We start from the raw sequence: 20622 nt of genomic DNA, 5'->3' as shown, positions 1-20622 counted from the left end.
TGGATTGTGCTTGCCTGTTAAACAAAATCCAATTGCGTAAAATTAAGTGGATGGTTATAGAACGTTTTATTGTAGCTCCTGAGTGCCACAGAGACGTCGACGAGAAGACATACCCGATTTCAAATCAATCCAAACTCCACCCTGATTATTTCACTCGGTATACCACACTGTATGAGAATATTTTAATGTATCTGCACTCTATTGGGAGACAACATAAGCAATCTATCTGAATTTCCAGTCAAAACGTACCAGTTCAACACAACCAAACAGTTCATACTTATTGGTTATGAGACACTATTTTGGAACAAACTCAAACCAATGACCATACAAAAATACTGATATTAACAGCTGAGAACCTTCAGAGGTGGAACCTAACTTCCACTTTAGTCCAAATTTCACTTAGTCTCCTACTGACATCAATGCATCACTCAATGACTGAAGTGGAAGTTAGGTTTTGCACTTAGAGTGATCCATATTTTACCTTTATTTAACTAGGCAAGTCAGTAACACCAGCTGTAAAGACATGAATAAACTTTGCAAGTGATTACATTAGTTGAAGTTATATGTCCACAAAAATGGAAATAAAACTACCTTTCCATTCATAACTAGTTAAGTAATTATTCTTCAAACCACCTTGTATAGACTTGTGCCAGTTAAAAGGGAAGACAAACATGGTCTTTGCACAAATTTATACAACTTTTATATTTTATTTACCCCTTTTCAATATGTGTTAAAAACAAACAAAAAATAGCATAGCACAAACAGCTGAAAAGATCACAATTTACAATGATGAGAGGAAGAAGAACATTTGTCAAAATTAAATTTCTTCTTAACCGGTTGTGGTTTGTCAATGTATCAGAATCCAAAATAATTACAGCAGAAACAAACATGATTACAGGCTTTTAGGTCCTAGAGGGATTTCAGTCCTTCTGGTCCTTGCCTGTGTTTGGGGTGTTTGTTTAGTTTACCTCATACACTTAACTCTTGGGGCTAAGACTCTCGGGGCTAAGATGACTGTCAGTCGGGGGAAATTGAGATAAATTAAATGTAAATAACAGACAAACCACATCGGACAGGCCTATTTTTGAGACCCACGTGAATAAACTTTAAGAATCATATCATAATGGGAGGCGAAACTAAACAAAAAAAAGCAACTTGTTATGTCCTTAAAACTCAACTAAAATGAATAAAAAAAGTATATGTTACATAATACTTTTTAGCGGTTCGACATGATGTAGTAGGGTAGCCCATGCACACTGTGCATCACGTTTGTGGTTCCAGGTGAGAGAAAACACACAAAACATGCAACCTTGCCCTCGGATGCCAGAAAGCCCACTGCGTCAAAACTTGAGCAGAAACGGAAGGAGGATGACTAGTAGACAGGTGTAGGTGTGTACGTGTGTCCCCATCGAGCCGCTGTTCCCATCCTGCACTGCTCCGGGTCCTGTCATGGCGAAGGTGGAGGGCGGAGGAGAGGGAACAAAACATTTGGATGAGTTTGAGGCATTCAAGATTGGTTTTGCCCTTTCTCTTGCATAAACCTGTCGGATGGATATCACTATGTAAATCTTCTGTTAACAAGTGATTCACTGCTTTAAATCCTTCTCACCAACTCTTAACTCGCTGTCTGCTCAAGGAGAGGTGTGTCTCACTGATATTCACAAATTTGTGTGGTAGTACAACAATATACAACTAAATCCCCCTTTCCCCTAACGTCACCTACAGGTATCAGTACTGTTAATCTACAGGTTAGTATTTAATCATGTGTTGAACACATTTTTTAAAATAATTAGTTTGTGTTTATTAGGTTAGGTTTTAAAGTGGATTCATTACAAACCTGCCGGTAATGCAAAGGTTTCAGAGGATGTCTTTTCTAACACAGATGAACTCAACAATAACACATTGGTTGACCCCTCTAAAAAGAGAGATTATATGAAAGAAGGCACTCAAAACATGTCAACAGAGCAGCTCACAAGCAAATGCTGCTCACATGCAAAATTATCTGAGTAATTGACACTCAGCACATAATAAACTACCCCCTGGGCCAAACGGTTGCTAGGTACCACACCTGGGTTCAAATACTGTTTAGGGTATTTCTATTACTTTTAAAGACATTTGGAAGTAATTATTTAGATGTTTTTTATTTGAAAAGACAAGTAGTTGAATATAGGAATGTATTTGGAGATATACTGAAAGTCTTTGAAAATACTCAAATGCATCGACGCAAATACACTCAAATATAATCCAGGTATTTGGGAATAGTATTTTAAATAAATATTTGAAAATACATTCAAATAGTACGATATGTATAGGAAATTATTTGAAAAAGTTTCAAATACTTCATTTAGAAGTAGTTGATTTGTGCCATATTATTTGAAAATACACACACATACAAAATAATTATTTGAATAACAAACACAAATATATTTTACCCAGATCTATTAGGTAACCAATTCAAAAGAGGACATTATTGTTATTTTTAGTTCTGTTTACTTATTACCCGACATAGATACAGTGCCTTCAGAAGGTATTCACGCACTGACTTTTTCCACATTTTCTTCTGTTTCAAAGTAAGATAAATGTGGATTTAATTGTCATTTTCTTGTCAATGATCTACACAAAATACTCTGTAATGTCAAAAGGGAAGAACATTTGTAAAAAAGTGTACGCACATCCATGTATATATACATATATGAATGGAACATAAAACACTAATATATTTTGATTGACATTATGGGGTAGCCTATTGTTTGTTGATCAGTAAACAAAATATAAATGTAATACATTTTACAGTCAGGCTGGAACACAACAAAAGGTGGAAAAATTTAAGGGGTGTGAATCCTTTCTGAAGACACTGTATGTCCATGGTATTTCTGGCACAGCTAGGTTAGCTAATATAGCTATGCTAATCAGGTCATTCCCAGACTAAGAAATATTCCAATCCCAATTCCTGCTGATGGAATGTTTAAGTGGGGGCACTCAGTATATATACACCTGTTCTGAAAGGCCCCAGAGTCTGCAACACCACTAAGCAAGGGGCACCACCAAGCAAGTGGCACCGTGAAGACCAAGGAGCTCTCCAAACAGGTCAGGGACAAAGTTGTGGAGAAGTACAGATCAGGGTTGGGTTATAAAAAAATATCTGAAACTTTGAACATCCCACGGAGCAACATTAAATCCACTATTATATTTTTTTAAAGAATATGGCACCACAACAAACCTGCCATGAGAGGGCCGCCCACCAAACTTACGGACCAGGCAAGGAGAGCATTAATCAGAGAGGCAACAAAGAGACCACAGACAACCATGAAGGAGCTGCAAAGCTCCACAGCGGAGATTGGAGTATCGGTCCATAGGACCACTTTAAGCCGTACACTCCACGGAGATTGGCTTAACGGGAGAGTGGCCAGAAAAAAGCCTTTGCTTAAAGAAGCAAACAAGTTTGGTGTTCGCCAAAAGGAATGTGGGAGACTCCCCAAACATATGGAAGAAGGTACTCTGGTCAGATGAGACAAAAATTTAGCTTTTTGGTCATCAAGGAAAACGCTATGTCTGGAGCAAACACAACACCTCTCAACACCCCAAGAACACCATCCCCACACTGAAGCATGGTGGTGGCAGCATCATGCTGTGGGGATGTTTTTCATCGGCAGGGACTGGGAAACTGGTCAGAATTGAAGGAATGATGGATGGTGCTAAATACAGGGACATTCTTTCTTAAGGGAAACCTGTTTCATTGTTCCAGAGATTTGAGAATGGGACGGATGTTCACCTTCCAGCAGGACAATGACCCTAAGCATACTGTTAAAGCAACACTATAGCTGGAGCTGGAGCAGTTTATCCTTGAAGAATGGGCAAAAGTCCCAGTGGCTAGATGTGCCAAGAGACTTGCAACTGTAATTGCTGCAAAAGGTGGCTCTACAAAGTATTGACTTTGGGTGGGTGTATAGTTATGCACACCTCAGTTCTGTATTTTTTGTCTTATTTCTTGTTTGTTTCACAATAAAGAATATTTAGCATCTTCAAAGTGGTAGACATGTTGTGTAATCAAATGATACAAACCCCCACAAAATAAATGTTGATTCCAGGTTGTAAGGCTACAAAATAGGAAAAATGCCAAGGGGGTGAATACTTTCACAAGCCACTGTACATAAATACACATATTTTCAAATAATATTTTCCTTTATTATTTTCCACTAACCCTACCACCTAAACTAATGAACAACAACACTTGGGCTTCTACTGTACATACGAAATACATTGTATGGACATTGTATTTTACGATAGTAAAATGCTGTTTGTTTTTACTTCTATCCTTCCGCTACCCTCAACCCCTCCCATCTAATTCTGAAGACCATCCAGTTTGATTTCTATATTTCATATATTTTTTACTGTGCTGTTTTTACTGTGCTGTTTTTTACTAGATTACCTGTAGTTTTTCACGTTGTCTGTCTTTAATTGTGCAATGACTTGGTGCTACCTATCTTGGCCAGGACAGAGGATATATTTAAAATCTCAATGAGCCTTCCTGGTTAAATAAAGGTTACATTTGTATTTTTTTGTAAACATACTGAGACAGATGGGTAATGTTTCTCTCGCTCGGATGCTTTATAACTGAAACTGATGAGTCTTTCTGTCGGCTCGCGTCTTGTTCAAATATATGATCAATATTTCTATATTTTATTTGGATGGGCAAGAAGGTATGTTAGGGGGGCCAGGGCCCCTAAGGCCCACCCATAACACCCTTGTCACCAGTATAGAGTCAAATAATGTTTAGTACTGTTTTGTCACCAGTATATAATAACAGTAAAGTACAATCACCAGTTCACCAGTACACCACTCTGTTTACAAAAATGGATTGCTCCTACAGACAGTGAGTCATGAGGCTGTGACTTGCTATATAAAGCAGGCAGACAGGCATTGAGGTATTCAGTTACTGTCCGATTGAACATTAGAAGAAGCAAAATCAGTTACCTAAAATAATTTAGCATGGTATGATTGGTGCCAGGCACACCGGATCCAGTATCTCTGAAACGGATGCCCTACTGGGCTTTTTACACACAACAGTGCCTAGTTTGTCATGAGAAAACATGCAGCCATGCGGCAGTCCTGTTAGCAAAAACAACTCATTGATGAATGAGGTCGAAGGAGAATGGCAATACCTGTGCAATCTAACAGGAGGGCCGCAAACAGAAAAATAACGGCACAGTACAACAGTGGTGTGCAGAACGACATCTTGGGGCGCACAACTTGTTGATCCTTGTTATTGCAGCACACGACCACACTGGGTTCCACTCCTATCAGCTAAAAACAAGAAGAAGCGTCTCGATTGGGCACGCGATCCCCAATACTAGACAGTTGAGTGGGAAAAAATTGCCTGGTTTGACGAATCACGGTTCCTGTTGCGTCATGCTGATGTCAGAGATTTGGCGAAGATTTGGCATGAGCAGCATAAGTTCCTGGACTCAATGGAACAGGATGGTGGCGGTGGTGTATCACCATCCAATCTGCAGCAACTGTGTGATGCCATCAGGTCCTATTTGACCAATATCCCTGTGGAGCATTTCCCGACTTTTATCCATGGCCTGAATAATTCAGGCTGTTCTAGATGCAAATGGTGGTCTGACACGGTACTAAATGGGTGTACCTAACAAACTGTGTATAGAACTGTTTTGTCATCAGTATTTAATAACAATAATGTTTAGGACTGTTTTGTCACCCGAATGTCATGTTGTATTCATCATGTACTGCATAAAAAATATGGTGCCATAAGGTCTGGGATTTTATTCACCTAGAGTGGGAACAAGACTTGTTCATTTAGAGACAAAATGTAGAATTATTGATTTGCTCTTAACGTTAAGAATTTAATCCAGGCCAGACAACAACAATCCAGGCCAAAGTAGAGTAGTCCTCGAACTCCATAAACGAATGCCCTTGACAAGCATCCAAGTGCTTGGAACACTTATCATATTGTATATGATTTGGGACAAGTTTTCTTGAGGGCGAAAGAGGTACAATTCTAGAGACAATTGTCACAGCTATTGTGTTATGTCCCCTTTCAAGATGAAATGTTTAATCTCAGTAATGATCTTTGTGCAAAGCTCATATTGAATGTGAATTTATACTGTATTTCGGAGGCTGACGAGATGATCTATATAATAAGGCTTATATGAGTTAAACATATTTCCATTCTTTGGCCTTGCAGGGTCGTATGGTTCAGAAGGGCTTTCGAAATCCCAAAAATATTGGACCATATGGGGCATTATTGAGAGAGAGAGAGAGAGAGAGAGAGAGAGAGAGAGAGAGAGAGAGAGAGAGAGAGAGAGAGAGAGAGAGAGAGAGAGAGAGAGAGAGAGAGAGAGAGAGGGACGAAATTATTGCAGTTTTGAAGCCGAGTAACACAATGATTTCTAATTTCCTTTGGATTTTCTTGGAGTTCACCAGCTATTCTATTGGGACATCTATCCAATTATGCTGCCACAGTAGATTATTCCTAAACCTGCATGTGGATAATTACAATAATATTGCTGCTTTCCCCCCACAATCCAAATCAAAGCAAGTAATACATCTCTGAAGAGGGGCGCCACAGTTAATGATCCAGTTTCACTTATATTCCAAACATCTGTCTAATTAATACAATGACGTTTACCACACATCAAATCAATCATTCAAATGTGCATTGCTAATACATTGCTAAGAGGTCAGGTGTAGGGCTTCACTATAGTAGTAACGTACATTACAAGTATTAGTTACAACTAACTAGAGGGAAGTTCGGAATGGAAAACACATGGCATTGATTTAAAAAAAGGGAATTAGGAATGTGTCTCTGTGATTCCTATAAAGACACCATTCCACAACCAGACAGACAAATTATTTAACAAATTGTCACAACAGCTTTAACACATACAACACAAATGATAGTTTTAGGACAGATAGATACTTACACAGCAGATGAAGCACATGCAAAATAAAATGAAGACATACCACATAGCGAGGCGGGTAGGCGGTTGAAATAAGAAAAACAAAACAGAGTTAGCAAAACATTTAAAAAAGGTACAGAGTTCTTCATTTACCATTTCCACAGTGATTTTACTGACTTACTTTCTCCTCATCCGGCCCTCTTCCAGGAAATGTCACTTGTCAGACATACATTTTTTACTTGTTATCAATATTAATAAATGGAATTAGAAGCTAATAAAGTTTTCATGAGCAGCCCAGTAACCTTCTGACAATCTCATTTTGTCATGCACTGCTCAAACATTATCTGGCCCCTTCCAATGGCAGAAACATATTCCTCCTGTCACCTCAGAATTAGCAATGAGTGCCACTCCAGTGATATTGGCATCTAATCAGTTTGTTGTCAATGTGAAAATGGCAATGTTTAAGATGCGTTGTTAGAATTCTGTTAGTGCACCAGAGAGGTGAGCGTGAGTCGAAAAGCATGCTCATGCTGAATACCGGTACTAACCTTGCACTAGTGTTGAGCTAGTAGGCTCAATAACCTCTACACCAGAAGAACAGACCACAGCAAAATATATAAAACAAACAAAAAGCAAACAATCACTGACAATGTTACCTGAATGTGAACAATGAGAAAGTCAAGCTGGTGAATATGTTTTTAGCTTTGTGGGTGCAGTATTAAAGGCATACAGTGATGTGAAAGGTGTTGCTGTTAACCTAAATCATTATGATAATGTTGCGTTCAATTAAGGCACAGATTCCCAGACTTTACATGGAACCAAAACTGGCTGCTTGCGTGCACCATCGTGCAAAAATGTATTTTGTTCCCGCACACCAAACGCGATCACGACATGCAGGTTAAAATATCAAGTCAAACTCTATAAACCAATCACATGAATTTGGGGACAGGTTGAAAAGCATTAAACATTTATGGCAATTTAGCTAGCCAGCTTGAGTTTGTTTTGATATTTTAACCTGCGTGTTGTGATCGCTTTTGGTGTTGTGAGACAAAATACATTTATGCACGATGGTGCACGCGCGCAGCCGGTTTGGGTTCCTTGTTAGTCATATTCAGTATACTTTATCATAACTTTCATGAATAGGCATTCATAAATTATTTCTAAACAAATAATAAATAAACATTTCAACATTTGTAAACATTCATAATAAACATTTATAAAATGTTTAATAATTTCCGAAGCATTTAGAAGCATGTATAATGGCTTATTCATGAAAGTTATTATGAAGTGTTACCTACACAACATTCTCATTTTTTTGCACCTTGAATGGCATAATGTACTCACCATACAGGACAAAGCTTGCGTTGGAGCTGCCGAGTTTGTTGATGGCGATGCACGTGTAGTTGCCGTAGTCTGCCTCTGAGATGTTTAAGAAGGTCAGCTTGGAGAGCTGCCCGGCATCCTCGATCTCCATGCCATCTAAACCGTTGATGATCCTTGAGAGAGAAGGAAACAGCTCTGTAGTCAGTGAATACATTTATGAATTTATTTGACCAATTTAAAATGCATATAGAGCTGGCTCAGCCATGCGAGTTAAACAATACACAAAACGTCCTTGTAGGGAAGACTCTCTCGCTCGCTCTCTCATATATATATATATATAGCTCAAGAAAAATAAAGGGAACACTTAAACAACACAATGTAACTCCAAGTCAATCACACTTCTGTGCAATCAAACTGTCCACTTCGGAAGCAACACTGATTGACAATAAATTTCACATACTGTTGTGCAAATGGAATATACAACAGGCGGAAATTATAGGCAATTAGCAAGACACCCAATAAAGGAGTGGTTCTGCAGGTGGTGACCACAGACCACTTCTCAGTTCCTATGCTTCCTGGCTGATGTTTTGGTCACTTTTGAATGCTGGCGGTGCTTTCACTCTAGTGGTAGCATGAGACTGTCTACAACCCACACAAGTGGCTCAAGTAGTTTAGCTCATCCAGGATGGCACATCAATGCGAGCTGTGGCAAGAAGGTTTGCTGTGTCTGTCAGCGTAGTGTCCAGAGCTTGGAGGTGCTACCAGAAGACAGGCCAGTACATCAGGAGACGTGGAGGAGGCCGTAGGAGGGCAACAACCCAGCAGCAGGACCGCTACCTCTGCCTTTGTCCAAGGAGGAGCAGGAGGAGCACTGCCAGAGCCCTGCGTAATGACCTCCAACAGGCCACAAATGTGCGTGTGTCTGCTTAAACGGTCAGAAACAGACTCCATGAGGGTGGTATCAGGGCCCGACGTCCACAGGTGGGGGTTGTGCTTACAGCCCAACACCATGTAGGACGTTTGGCATTTGCCAGAGAACACCAAGATTGGCAAATTCGCCACTGGAGCCCTGTACTCTTCACAGATGAAAGCAGGTTCACACTGAGCACATGTGACAGACGTGACAGAGTCTGGAGACGCCGTGGAGAACTTTCTGCTGCCTGCAACATCCTCCAGCATGACCGGTTTGACGGTGGGTCAGTCATGGTGTGGGCTGGTATTTCTTTGGGGGTCCGCACAGCCCTCCATGTGCTCGCCAGAGGTAGCCTGACTGCCATTAGGTACCGAGATGAGATCCTCAGACCCCTTGTGAGACCATATGCTGGTGCTGGTGTGGTTCCTTCTAATGCAAGACAATGCTAGACCTCATGTGGCTGGAGTGTGTCAGCAGTTCCTGCAAGAGGAAGGCATTGATGCTATGGACTGGCCCGCCCGTTCCCCAGACCTGAATCCAATTGAGCACATCTGGGACATCATGTCTCTCTCCATCCACCAATGCCACGTTGCACCACAGACTGTCCAGGAGTTGGCGGATGCTTTAGTCCAGGTCTGGGAGGAGATCCCTCAGGAGACCATCCACCACCTGATCAGGAGCATGCCCAGGCGTTGTAGGGAGGTCATACAGGCACATGGAGGCCACACACACTACTGAGCCTAATTTTGACTTGTTTTAAGGACATTACATCAAAGTTGGATCAGCATGTAGTGTGGTTTTCCACTTTAATTTTGAGTGTGACTCTAAATCCAGACCTCCATGGGTTGATAAATTTGATTTCCATTGATCATTTTTGTGTGATTTTGTTGTCAGCACATTCAACTATATAAATAAAAAAGTATTTAATAAGAATATTTCATTCATTCAGATCTAGGATGTGTTATTTTAGTGTTCCATTTATTTTTTTGAGCAGATTATATATATATATATATATATATATATATATATATATATATATATATATATATATATGCTGATGACCCAATGACCTTTCTTGAAAATCAACTTCCAGGAAAATCTAAAACCCTGCATAAAGCATAGATTCAACATGCTCGCAAACATGCACAACAATTTACCTTCTGTCATCTCGATACCACTCAAAGTCCGCCTTGGGCACCGCATCCACTTCACACTCCAGCACCCCTCTCTGGCCAAGGGTCACGCCAACGTCTCTGCCCTCTGACACACTGGGGGCATCTACGGGCACATGAGGGCACTCATGGGATCAGGATGCCAGAGAGGGAGTCAAGGTTAGGTCTGTGGCGGTCACAAAATGTTGACAGCCGGTGATTGTCAAGTGGTATCACTGTAATTGACCATTAATTAACATAAACACATTTAGCATATCCTGGCTTCCACTACAAGCCACTGATGCAGACATTTGGAGCATCTACATGTTTGAAAAGTCAAATAAATCCATGTAATATAGCCTACTCCTTAATAAATCCATGATTTATTATAGACAGATCTAAAGAAGCATGATATGAAGAAAATGTTGTCTATTTCAATAGAACAGAATAGCATACTCTGAGTTGTCCTTATGTTAGGTCCTGATGTGGCTATACCAAATGGCTGTGGGCTACACTAGTTAATTTAGCAGACAAGACTTGCTTAACCTTTCTGGGATAGGGGGCACCATTTTCACTTTTGGATGAATAGCGTGCCCAGAGTGAACTGCTTCCTACTCTGTCCCAGATGCTAATATATGCACATTATTATTAGTATTGGATAGAAAACTGTTTGAATGATGTCTTTGAGAATAACAGAACTCATATAGCAGGTGAAAACCTGAGAAAAATCTAACCAGGAAATGGGACATCTGAGGTTTGTAGTTTTTCAAAGCTTGGCCTACCAAAAACACATTGAGATATGGATGAGGTTGCACTTCCAAGGGCTTCCATTAGGTGTCTACCATATTTAGAAACTGGTTTGAGGATTCTACTATAAAGGGGGGGCTCATGGGACCTCTGAGTCAGTGGTCTGGCAGAGAGCTTTGGTCTCATGACACGCGCTCCTGACAGAGTTAACTCTCGTTCCAGTGCTTTTTCTGTTCAGGTTGGAACATTATTGATGTTTTATGTTAGAAACATCTAACAATTGATTCCATACATCTTTCTAAAGGACTGTAACGGAACCTTTCGAGTTTTTGTCTGGATGAAGTGCCTGCGCCTCATGAAGATGGATTACTGGGCTGAACACGTTAACAACAAGTGGCTATTTGGACATATATGATATATGATGGAACTTTATGGAATAAATCAGTCATTTATTGTTGAACTGGGATTCCTTGGAGTGCCTTCTGATGAAGAAGGTAAGTGGATATTTATGGTGTTGTTTCTAACTTTGTTGATTCAAAAATGGCAGATTTTCCTCTGGCTGTTTTGGGTTCTGAGCGCCGTTCTCAGATATGCTTTTTCCGTAAAGTTTTTTTTAAATCTGACACAGCGGTTTCATTAAGGAGAAGTATATATTTAATTCTGTGAATAACACTAGTATCTTTTATCTATGTTTATTATGAGTATTTCTGCAAAATCACCGGATGTTTTGGAATCAAAACATTACTGCACGTAAGGTGCCAATGTAAACTGAGACTTTTTGATATAAATATGCACATTATCGAGCAAAACATACATGCATTGTGTAACATGATGTCCTATGAGTGTCATCTGATGAAGATCATCAAAGATTGGTGATTCATTTTATCTTTATTTCTGCTTTTTGTGACTCCTATCTTTGGCTGGAAAAATTGCAGTTTTTTTGACTTGGCGGTGATCTAACATAATCATATGTTGTGCTTTAGCTGTAAAGCATTTTTGAAATCGGACATGATGGGTAGATTAACAAGATGTTTATCTTTCATTTGCTGTATTGGACTTGTTAATGTGTGAAAGTTACATATTTCTAAAAAAAATTGAATTTTGCGCGGTACCTTTTCAGCAGAATGTTGTCGAGGGGTTCCGTAAGGAAAGGTTACAATTCTGTGTCATTATTTTATAATATATTAGTATAAAGAATAAAATTGAACAAAGCTGAGTTGAGCGGTTAGCAAAGAAATTCGTACTCCTATATGCTTAATTTAGAGTTATTTATGTAACTTTAGTTTGTCCTGACCCTCTCTCCTTGGTGAGGATCAAAGGTGCCAGATCAGATTGGCACATGTTTGAAGATAGCCAGACCCCTCTCTCGCACAGAAAGGGGGGGGGGCTGTCCCCCTCTGCGTCAAATGATTGGACATTGAAACAATATTTCTAATATTAAGAATGTGGGAAATGGTTAACTCTTATGGCTGCAGGGGCAGTATTGAGTAGTTTGGATGAAAGGTGCCCAGAGTTGCCCAGAGTAAACGGCCTGCTCCTCAGTCCCAATTGCTAATATCTGCATATTATTATTAGTATTGGATAGAAAACTGTTTGAATGATGTCTGTGAGTATAACATAACTCATATGGCAGGCAAAAACCTGAGAAGAGATCCAAACAGGAAGTGGGAAATCTGAGGTTGGTTGATTTTCAACCCAGTCCCTATTGAATACACAGTGGGATATTGGTTATGTTTCACTTCCTAAGGCTTCCACCAGATGTCAACTGTCTTTAGAAACTTGAATGAGGCTTCTACTGTGATGTGGGGCTGGATGAGAGCTCTTTGAGTCAGTGGTCAAGCACAGAGCCAGGTCCTGGTCACGCATTTCACATGAGCGCGACCTGCGTTCTATGGCTTTTCTAAAGAAAATGGAATTCTCCGGTTGGAACGTTATTGAAAATTTATGATTAAAAAAAACATCCTAAAGATGGATTCTACACCTAGTTTGGAATGTTTCTACCACCTGTAATATAACTTTTTGAAGTTTTCGTCCAACGTTCGGCTGGACTTGCACGAGCGTTTGGATTTTTATACTAAACGCCCTAACAAAAGTAGCTACTTGGACATAAATAATGGACATTATCGAACAAATCAAACATTTATTGTGGAACTAGGATTCCTGGGAGTGCATTATGATGAAGATCATCAAAGGTAAGGGAATATTTATAATGTTATTTCTCATTTCTGTTGACTCCAACATGGCAGATAAAAAAATTCTGAGCACCATTCTCAGATTATTGCATGGTTTGCTTTTTCCGTAAAGGTTTTTTGAAATCTGACACAGCGGTTGCATTAAGGAGAGGTATATCTATATTTCCATGTCTAACAATTGTATTTTCATCGACATTTATAATGAGTATTTCTGTAAAATGATGTGTCTCTCTGCAATATCACTGGATGTTTTTGGAACTAGTGAACATAACACTCCAATGTATTCTGAGATTTTTTTTAAATATAAATATGAACTTTATCAAACAAAACATACATGTATTGTGTAACATGAAGTCCTATGAGTGTCATCAGATGTAGATCACCAAAGGTTAGTGATTCATTTTATCTCTATTTGTGTTTTTGGTGACTCCTCTCTTTGGCTGGAAAAATGGCTGTGTTTTTCTGTGAGTTGGTGGTGACCTAACAATCGTTTGCGGTGCTTTCGCTGTAAAGCCTATTTGAAATCGGACACTGTGGTGGGATTAACAACAAGATTGCCTTTAAAACGGAAAAGATACTGTTTGAGGAATTTTATTTATAAGATTTCTCTTGTTTTGAATTTGGCACCCTGCACTTTCACTGGCTGTTGTCATTTCAATTCCGTTAACGTGATTGCAGCCCTTAGTTTTAACTTCTTGACGCTACCCATCCCTGTCGCGGGATCATTTTCGTCAGCAACCACTGAATAGCATAGCGCAAAAGTCAAATAAAATTACAAAAAAATATTCATATTCATGAAATCACAAGTGCAATATTGCAAAACACAGTTTATCCTTTTGTTAATCCACCTGTCGTCTCAGATTTTGAAATTATGCTTTAGAGCGAAAGCAATCCAAGCGTTTGTGTAAATTTATCGATAGCCCAGCATAGCATTATGTACACTTAGCATCAGAAAGCTTGGTCACGAAAATCAGAAAAGCAATCAAATTAACCATTTACCTTTGATGATCTTCGGATGTTTTCACTCACGAGACTCCCAGTTACACAACAAATGTTCCTTTTGCTACATAAAGATTATTTTTAAACCCAAAATACCGACGTTTGTTTGTCGCGTTATGTTCAGAAATGCACAGGAAAGAGCGTTCACAACAACGCAGACGGAAATTCCAAATAGTCTTCATAATGTCCACAGAAACATGTCAAACACTTTTTATAATCATTCCTCAGGTAGTTTTTAAAAATATATTTGATAATATATCAACCGAGTGTGTAGGTTTTTCATTAACAGCGGGAGGAACAATGGCGGCTTTACTCTGTAGCGCAAAAACTCCCTCTGAGAGCCCCCACCTACCCACTTACGCAATGTGATCTTTCACACTCATTTTTGAAAATAAAAATCTGAAACTATGTCTAAAGACGGTTGACACCTTAGGGAAGCCAGTGAAAAAGGAATCTGGTTGATATCCCTTTAAATGGAGGATAGGTATGCATAGGAACAGAAGGGTTTCAAAATAAGAGGCACTTCCTGATTGGATTTCCCTCTGGGTTTTGCCTGCAATATCAGTTCTGTTATACTCACAGACAATATTTTGACAGTTTTGGAAACTTTAGAGTGTTTTCTATCCTAATCTGTCAATCCTAATTTCTATCTGGGGCGGCAGGGTAGCCTAGTGGTTAGACCATTGGACTAGTAACCGAAAGGTTTCATGTTCAAATCCTCAAGCTGACAAGGTAAAAATCTATTGTTCTGCCCCTGAACAGGCAGTTAACCCACTGTTCCTAGTCCGTCATTGAAAATAAGAATTTGTTCTTAACTGACTTGCCTAGTTAAATAAAGGTAAAATTATATGCATATTCTAGCATCTGGTCCTGTGAAATAGGCCATTTACTTTGGAAATGTTATTTTTGCAAACGTAAAAATAGTGCCCCTAGCTTCAAGAGGTTAAAGAACAATCCTGTCAAAGTGTTTATTATTTTATTATTTTGTGATGTCATTAAGGATGGTACAACTAAATAACTATCTCTGAGGGTGTACACATTCTAGTTGTCAGGTTTGTATCTAAATGTTGTATAAAATATATACTTTTGTGAAGATAGCAATGTGATTTTAGCCTTCTAACTGAGATAATGGCTTTTTATATAAACTTTTGCCCTGAACGCTCCTTTTGGAGTGCTTAAAAGGACTCGCTAACAAAATTTACATTAAACCAAAACATGCCGGGTTACTGATGGCATGTAAAGTGGTCGGTAGCTGAACGCTGAATAATCAACCATTGAGATCAGACAGTGTGAGGCAGTGGCTACACGGCTGAAAATGGTGAGACCCTAAGATCAGCGTGACAGACAGAATGAGCTAAACATTACGAAATGGTTGGAACCTATGAAAGACTAGATCAGAACATTCACAGTCTGCAGCTTTGCATGTAAAGTAGTCTAGGACATTTGACCAAAGGCGAGGGGGAAGAACAGATCCCTCTGACCACCATGTGGTACACCTGAAGAATCTAGTCTAATGAACACCACAAGATGAGAAAAGCTCCACTACAAAGGACAAACCACCTCTGGTGGACAAACAAGAGTCTTACATCCCTTGATAACCTCACCATAGCACCCATTGAGTTCAACAGAGAGACAACAAAGACATCTACGCTGTCACACTTGCTCCCGCTCCCCTTCTCTGGTGCTCTCTGGCACCAGGTGGCCCATCATTGCGCACACCTGTCACCTTCATTACGCGCATTGGTGCTTCATTGGACTCACCTGGACACCATCATTTATCGATTGCCTCAGTTTCATCCTGTGTCAGCATTAATGTTGTTTTGTTCCCCCTGTCCAGAAGCTGTCCTTGTTTTGTTTCATGTTGATAATTGATTAAATATTCAATCCCTGTACTTGCATCTCATCTCCCAGCATCTGTCCTCACAGAATGCTGACAGCACAATATTGGAAGGCATCAGGGAGTTTTTTGTTTTTTTGTTGGTGATGTTGGGTCCAGGTGCTGCTGCCGAAGGAACCGGGGGTTCCTCAGCTGGCTCATCAGGCTTCCATGCCTTAGCTGGCTCGATAGGTTTTCTTTCCTCGGTTAGCTCAGCAGGCTCCCATCACACGTCATACCTCAGCCGGCTCGTCGGGCTCCCATGCCACAGTCGGCTCATCGGGCTCCCACACCTTGGTCGGCCAGTCAGGCTCGCCCAGCTGGGACGCCAGCTGGGAGGAGGTACTGTCACGCCTTCTCCTGCTCACCCTCTTTGGCGCTCATTATGCGCACCTGGACTCTATCACGTATTGATTGCCTCCCCTATATCTGTCTATTCCTCAGATTCATCCCCATGTCAGCATTAATGTCATTTTATTCCCCCTGTCCAGACGCTGTCCTTGTTTTGTTTCATGACGGTTATTTATTAAATATTCACTCCCTGTACTTGCTTCTCGTCTCCTAGTGGCTGTCCTCACATATGCGTAAATATTTACATTGCATTTATTTTCCGAATGAGCGGTCGTTCATGTGCAAAGTATTCATATTCCCGTGAGCGTAGCTCCAAATGTATGTACGGTAAGTTGACCCTCTTTGTCACTCCCTCTCCTTACCTACCCCTCCATTCCCATTGTGTAACCAAACGGTCATGCTTTTGATAGTCCACTAGGGACCTGTTTTCATTGTATTAAGTTAGTAATCGACAACCTAAACCGTGTGTGTTTATGTATTTCTGTGTGATTACTTAGTTAGTTAGTAAATAAATAACGAAGCCAATTTGTTTATTGCTGATTCATCAATAAGGTTAGGATTTGCGCAGATATCCAAGAAATATGCGACGTTCAGAATGAGACTGATTAGGTACTTATTAATAATTTACTGTTCAAATCAAATTGTATTAGTCACATGCACCAAATACAACAGGTAGACCTTACAGTTGCTTACTTACGAGACCCTAACTGACAGTGCAGTTTAAAAAAAATATTGATAAGAATAAGAGATGAAAGTAACAAGTAATTATAGAGGTGCAGTAAGAAATAACAATATATACAGGGGGGTGCCGGTAACAGAGTCAATGTGCGAGTGCACTGGTTAGTTGAGGTAGTATGTACATGTAGGTAGAGTTATTAAAGTGACTATGCAAAGATGACAACAGAGTGGCAGTGGCAGGGAGAGGGGAAGGGGGGGGGTGTGAATAGTCTGGGGAGCCATTTGATTTTATGTTCAGGAGTCTTATGGTTTGGGGGTAGAAGCTGTTTAGAAGCCTCTTGGACCTAGACTTGGCAATCCGGTACCACTTGCCGTGCGGTAGCAGAGAGAACAGTCTATGACTAGGGTGGCTGGAGTCTTTGACAATTTTCAGGGCCTTCTTCTGACAGCACCTGGATGGCAGGAATGTTGGCCCCAGAATAGGTTTTGTTGTGCCCCCTTTACGACTGTCTTGGTGTGCTTGGACCATGTTAGTTTGTTGGGGATGTGGACACCAAGGAACTTGAATCTCTCAACCTGCTTCACTGCAGACCCGTCGATGAGAATGGGGGCATGCTTGGTCCTCTTTTTCCTGTAGTCCACAATCATCTCCTTTGTTTTGATCACGTTGAGGGAGAGGTTGTTGTCCTGGCACCACATGCCAGGTCACTGACCTCCCTATAGCTGTCTCGTTGTTGTCAGTGATCAGGTCTACCACTGTTGTGTCATCGGAAAATTTAATGATGGTGTTGGAGTCGTGCCTGGCCGTGCAGTTATTAGTGAACAGGGTGTACAGGAGGGTGCTGAGCACGCACCCCTGAGGGGCCCCTGTGTTGAGGATGTGTTGTTACCTAACCTTACCACCTGGGGCGGCCCGTCAGGAAGTCCAGGAACCAGTTGCAGAGGGAGGTGTTTAGTCCCAGGTTCCTTAGCTTATTGATTGGGGCGGCAGGTAGCCTTGTGGATAGAGTGCGGGACCAGTAACCGGAAAGTTGCAAGATCAAATCCCGAGCTGACAAGGTACAATCTGTCATTCTGCCCCTGAAGATGTTACTGTTCCTAGGCCATCATTGAAAAGAAGAGTTTGTTCTTAAATGACTTGCCTAATTAAATAAATGTAAAATAAAATAAAAAGCAAAAAAATTGAACGCTGAGCTGTAGTCAATGAATAACATTCTCACATAGCTGTTCATCTGTCCAGGTGGGAAAGGGCATTGTGGAGTGCAATAGAGACTGCATCATCTGTGGATCTGTTCGGGCGGTATGCAAATTGAAGTGGGTCTAGGGTTTTTGGGATGACGGTGTTGATGTGAGTCATGACCAGCCTTTCAAAGCACTTCATGTCTACAGATCGGTAGTCATTTAGGACAAGTTACCTTAGTGTTCTTGGCAAAGGCACTATGATTGTCTGCTTGAAACATGTTGGTATTGCAGACTCGGACAGGGAGAGGTTGAAAATGTCAGTGAAGACACTTGCCAGTTGGTCAGCACATGGTCGCAGTACATGGTCGCAGTACATGGTCGCAGTACACGTCCTGGTAATCTGTCTGGTCCTGCGGCCTTGTGAATGTTGACCTGTCTAAAGGTCTTCCTCACATTGGCTGCAGAGAGCGTGATCACACTGTCTTCTGGTACAGCTGGTGCTGTTTGCAGGCCTTGCCACATTCAACGAGCATCAGAGCTGGTGTAGTGCGATTCAATCTTTGTCTTGTATTGATGCTTTGCCTTTTTGATGGTTCGTCGGAGGGCATTTATTATAAGCTTCCAGGTTAGTCCCGCTCCTTGAAAGTGGCAGCTCTAGCCTTTAGTGCAGATGCTGTCTGCAATCCATGGTTTCTGGTTGGGGTGTGTATTGTACGTATGGTCACTTTGGGGACAACGTCCTCAATGCACTTATTGATGAAGCCAATGACAGATGTGGTGTACTGCTCAATGCCATTGGAGGAATCCCGGAACATATTCCAGTCTGTGCTCGCAAAACCGTCCTGAAGCTTAGCATCTGCTTCATCTGACCACTTTTTTGTTGATCTAGTCACTGGTATTTCCTGGTTGAATTTTTGTTTATAAGCAGGAATCAGGAGGATATAATTATGGTCAGATTTGCCAAATGGAGAGCGAGGGATGCATCACTGTGTGTGGAGTATAGATGGTCCAGAGTTCTTTTCCCTCTGGTTGCACATTTAACATGTTGATTTAAGTTTCCTTGCATTAAAGTCCCCGGCTACTAGGATTGCCACCTCTGGGTGAGAGATTTCTTGTTTGCTTATTGCGGAATACAGCTCATTCAATGCTATATTGGTGCTAGCCTCTGACTGTGGTGGTATGTAAACAGCTACAAAGAATATAGAGGAAAAACTCTCTGGGTAGGTAATGTGGTCTTCAGCTTAGCATGAGAAACTCTACCTCAGGCGAGCAATGACTCGAGACTTCCTTAGATATCGTGCACCAGCTGTTGTTTACAAAATTACATAGACTGCCGCCCCTTGTCTTACCAGACACTGCTGTTCTATCCTGCTGGTATATCATATAACCAGTCAGCTGTTTGTTGATATTGTTGTCGTTCAGGCACGACTCTGTGAAGCATAAGATGTTACAGTTTTTAATGTCTTATTGGTAGTTTAATCCTCCCAATAACTTGTCCATTTTATTGTCCAAAAATTGCATGTTTGTGAGCAGATTTGAGGGAGTGGGGGTTTATTTGATTGCCTCCTATTCCTAAGAAGGCAGCCCGCCCTCCAGCCTCACTTTCTCTGCCTCTTCACGCAGATCACTGGGGTCGGGCCTGTTCCCGAGGGAGCCGTATATCCTCCGCCTCGGGCTCGTCTATAAGTTATTTTCGGCCATAAGAGATGGTAGCAGGAACATTATGTACAAAATAGTAAAAAATAAGTTACAAACAATGCAGATAAACGAACAAAAAACACAATCGGTTGGGGGCACGTAAATCGTCTGCCTTCTGCTCTGGCGCAATTATACTGTTATTGATGTCATAGATATATACCTTTAGAGTTTAGAGTTTAAGTCGGGAGATAGTAACTTGGAAAACAACTTTTCCAGTAGTGCCCCACATTCATAATGAGTTAATTGTTACATGATTAACTTAATTGAGTAACAATTAAACATAGTAGTTAATTATTCATTAAATAACAGTCATCACATTAATGATAGTCACGGCACGACAAGTTGGTTTGGTTTATATGTTTTGAATTTTAATATACTTTAAAGCTGCATGATGAGACTTGAATGATGCTTTGTTTTTTTTTGCGCAGGCTGTACAAACTCCAATAGTCTCTCATTCACAATTTGACAAGCACTTGATAGTGCCTCGAATTTCACAGCGGCATCCCCTTTGAAAATGTCATATACTAATGTAATATACTAATGCACCCTAAAAAAATCGCCGCCTTTTGCGGCACGGAGTGCTGTGTTGTGC

At 40.6% G+C, this 20622-nt stretch overlaps 1 protein-coding gene across 6 annotated transcripts in view; it reads right to left on the bottom strand.

The window, feature by feature from the left end:
* Positions 1 to 682: 682 nt before the first annotated feature.
* LOC124000105 (opioid-binding protein/cell adhesion molecule-like) overlaps positions 683 to 20622 on the bottom strand; it is a 559214-nt gene continuing 539274 nt past the window's right edge. For 3 of the 6 annotated variants that reach the window (XM_046306240.1, XM_046306239.1, XM_046306243.1), the window contains exons 6-10: positions 10314 to 10434; positions 8265 to 8416; positions 7469 to 7504; positions 1838 to 1915; positions 683 to 1444 (exon numbers count right to left, since the gene is read on the bottom strand). In XM_046306240.1, the coding sequence (XP_046162196.1) occupies positions 1341 to 1444; positions 1838 to 1915; positions 7469 to 7504; positions 8265 to 8416; positions 10314 to 10434 (491 nt within the window). In that variant the 3' untranslated portion in view covers positions 683 to 1340. The remainder of the gene's footprint in view (positions 1445 to 1837; positions 1916 to 7468; positions 7505 to 8264; positions 8417 to 10313; positions 10435 to 20622) is intronic. The other 3 variants (XM_046306241.1, XM_046306244.1, XM_046306242.1) reach the window with 2 other exon arrangements.

The sequence above is a fragment of the Oncorhynchus gorbuscha genome, linkage group LG16 (genome assembly GCF_021184085.1).
Source record: "Oncorhynchus gorbuscha isolate QuinsamMale2020 ecotype Even-year linkage group LG16, OgorEven_v1.0, whole genome shotgun sequence".
NCBI lineage: Eukaryota > Metazoa > Chordata > Actinopteri > Salmoniformes > Salmonidae > Oncorhynchus > Oncorhynchus gorbuscha.
The sequence above is the reverse complement of the archived record's forward strand: the minus strand, read 5'-3'. Positions and strand labels throughout refer to the sequence as shown.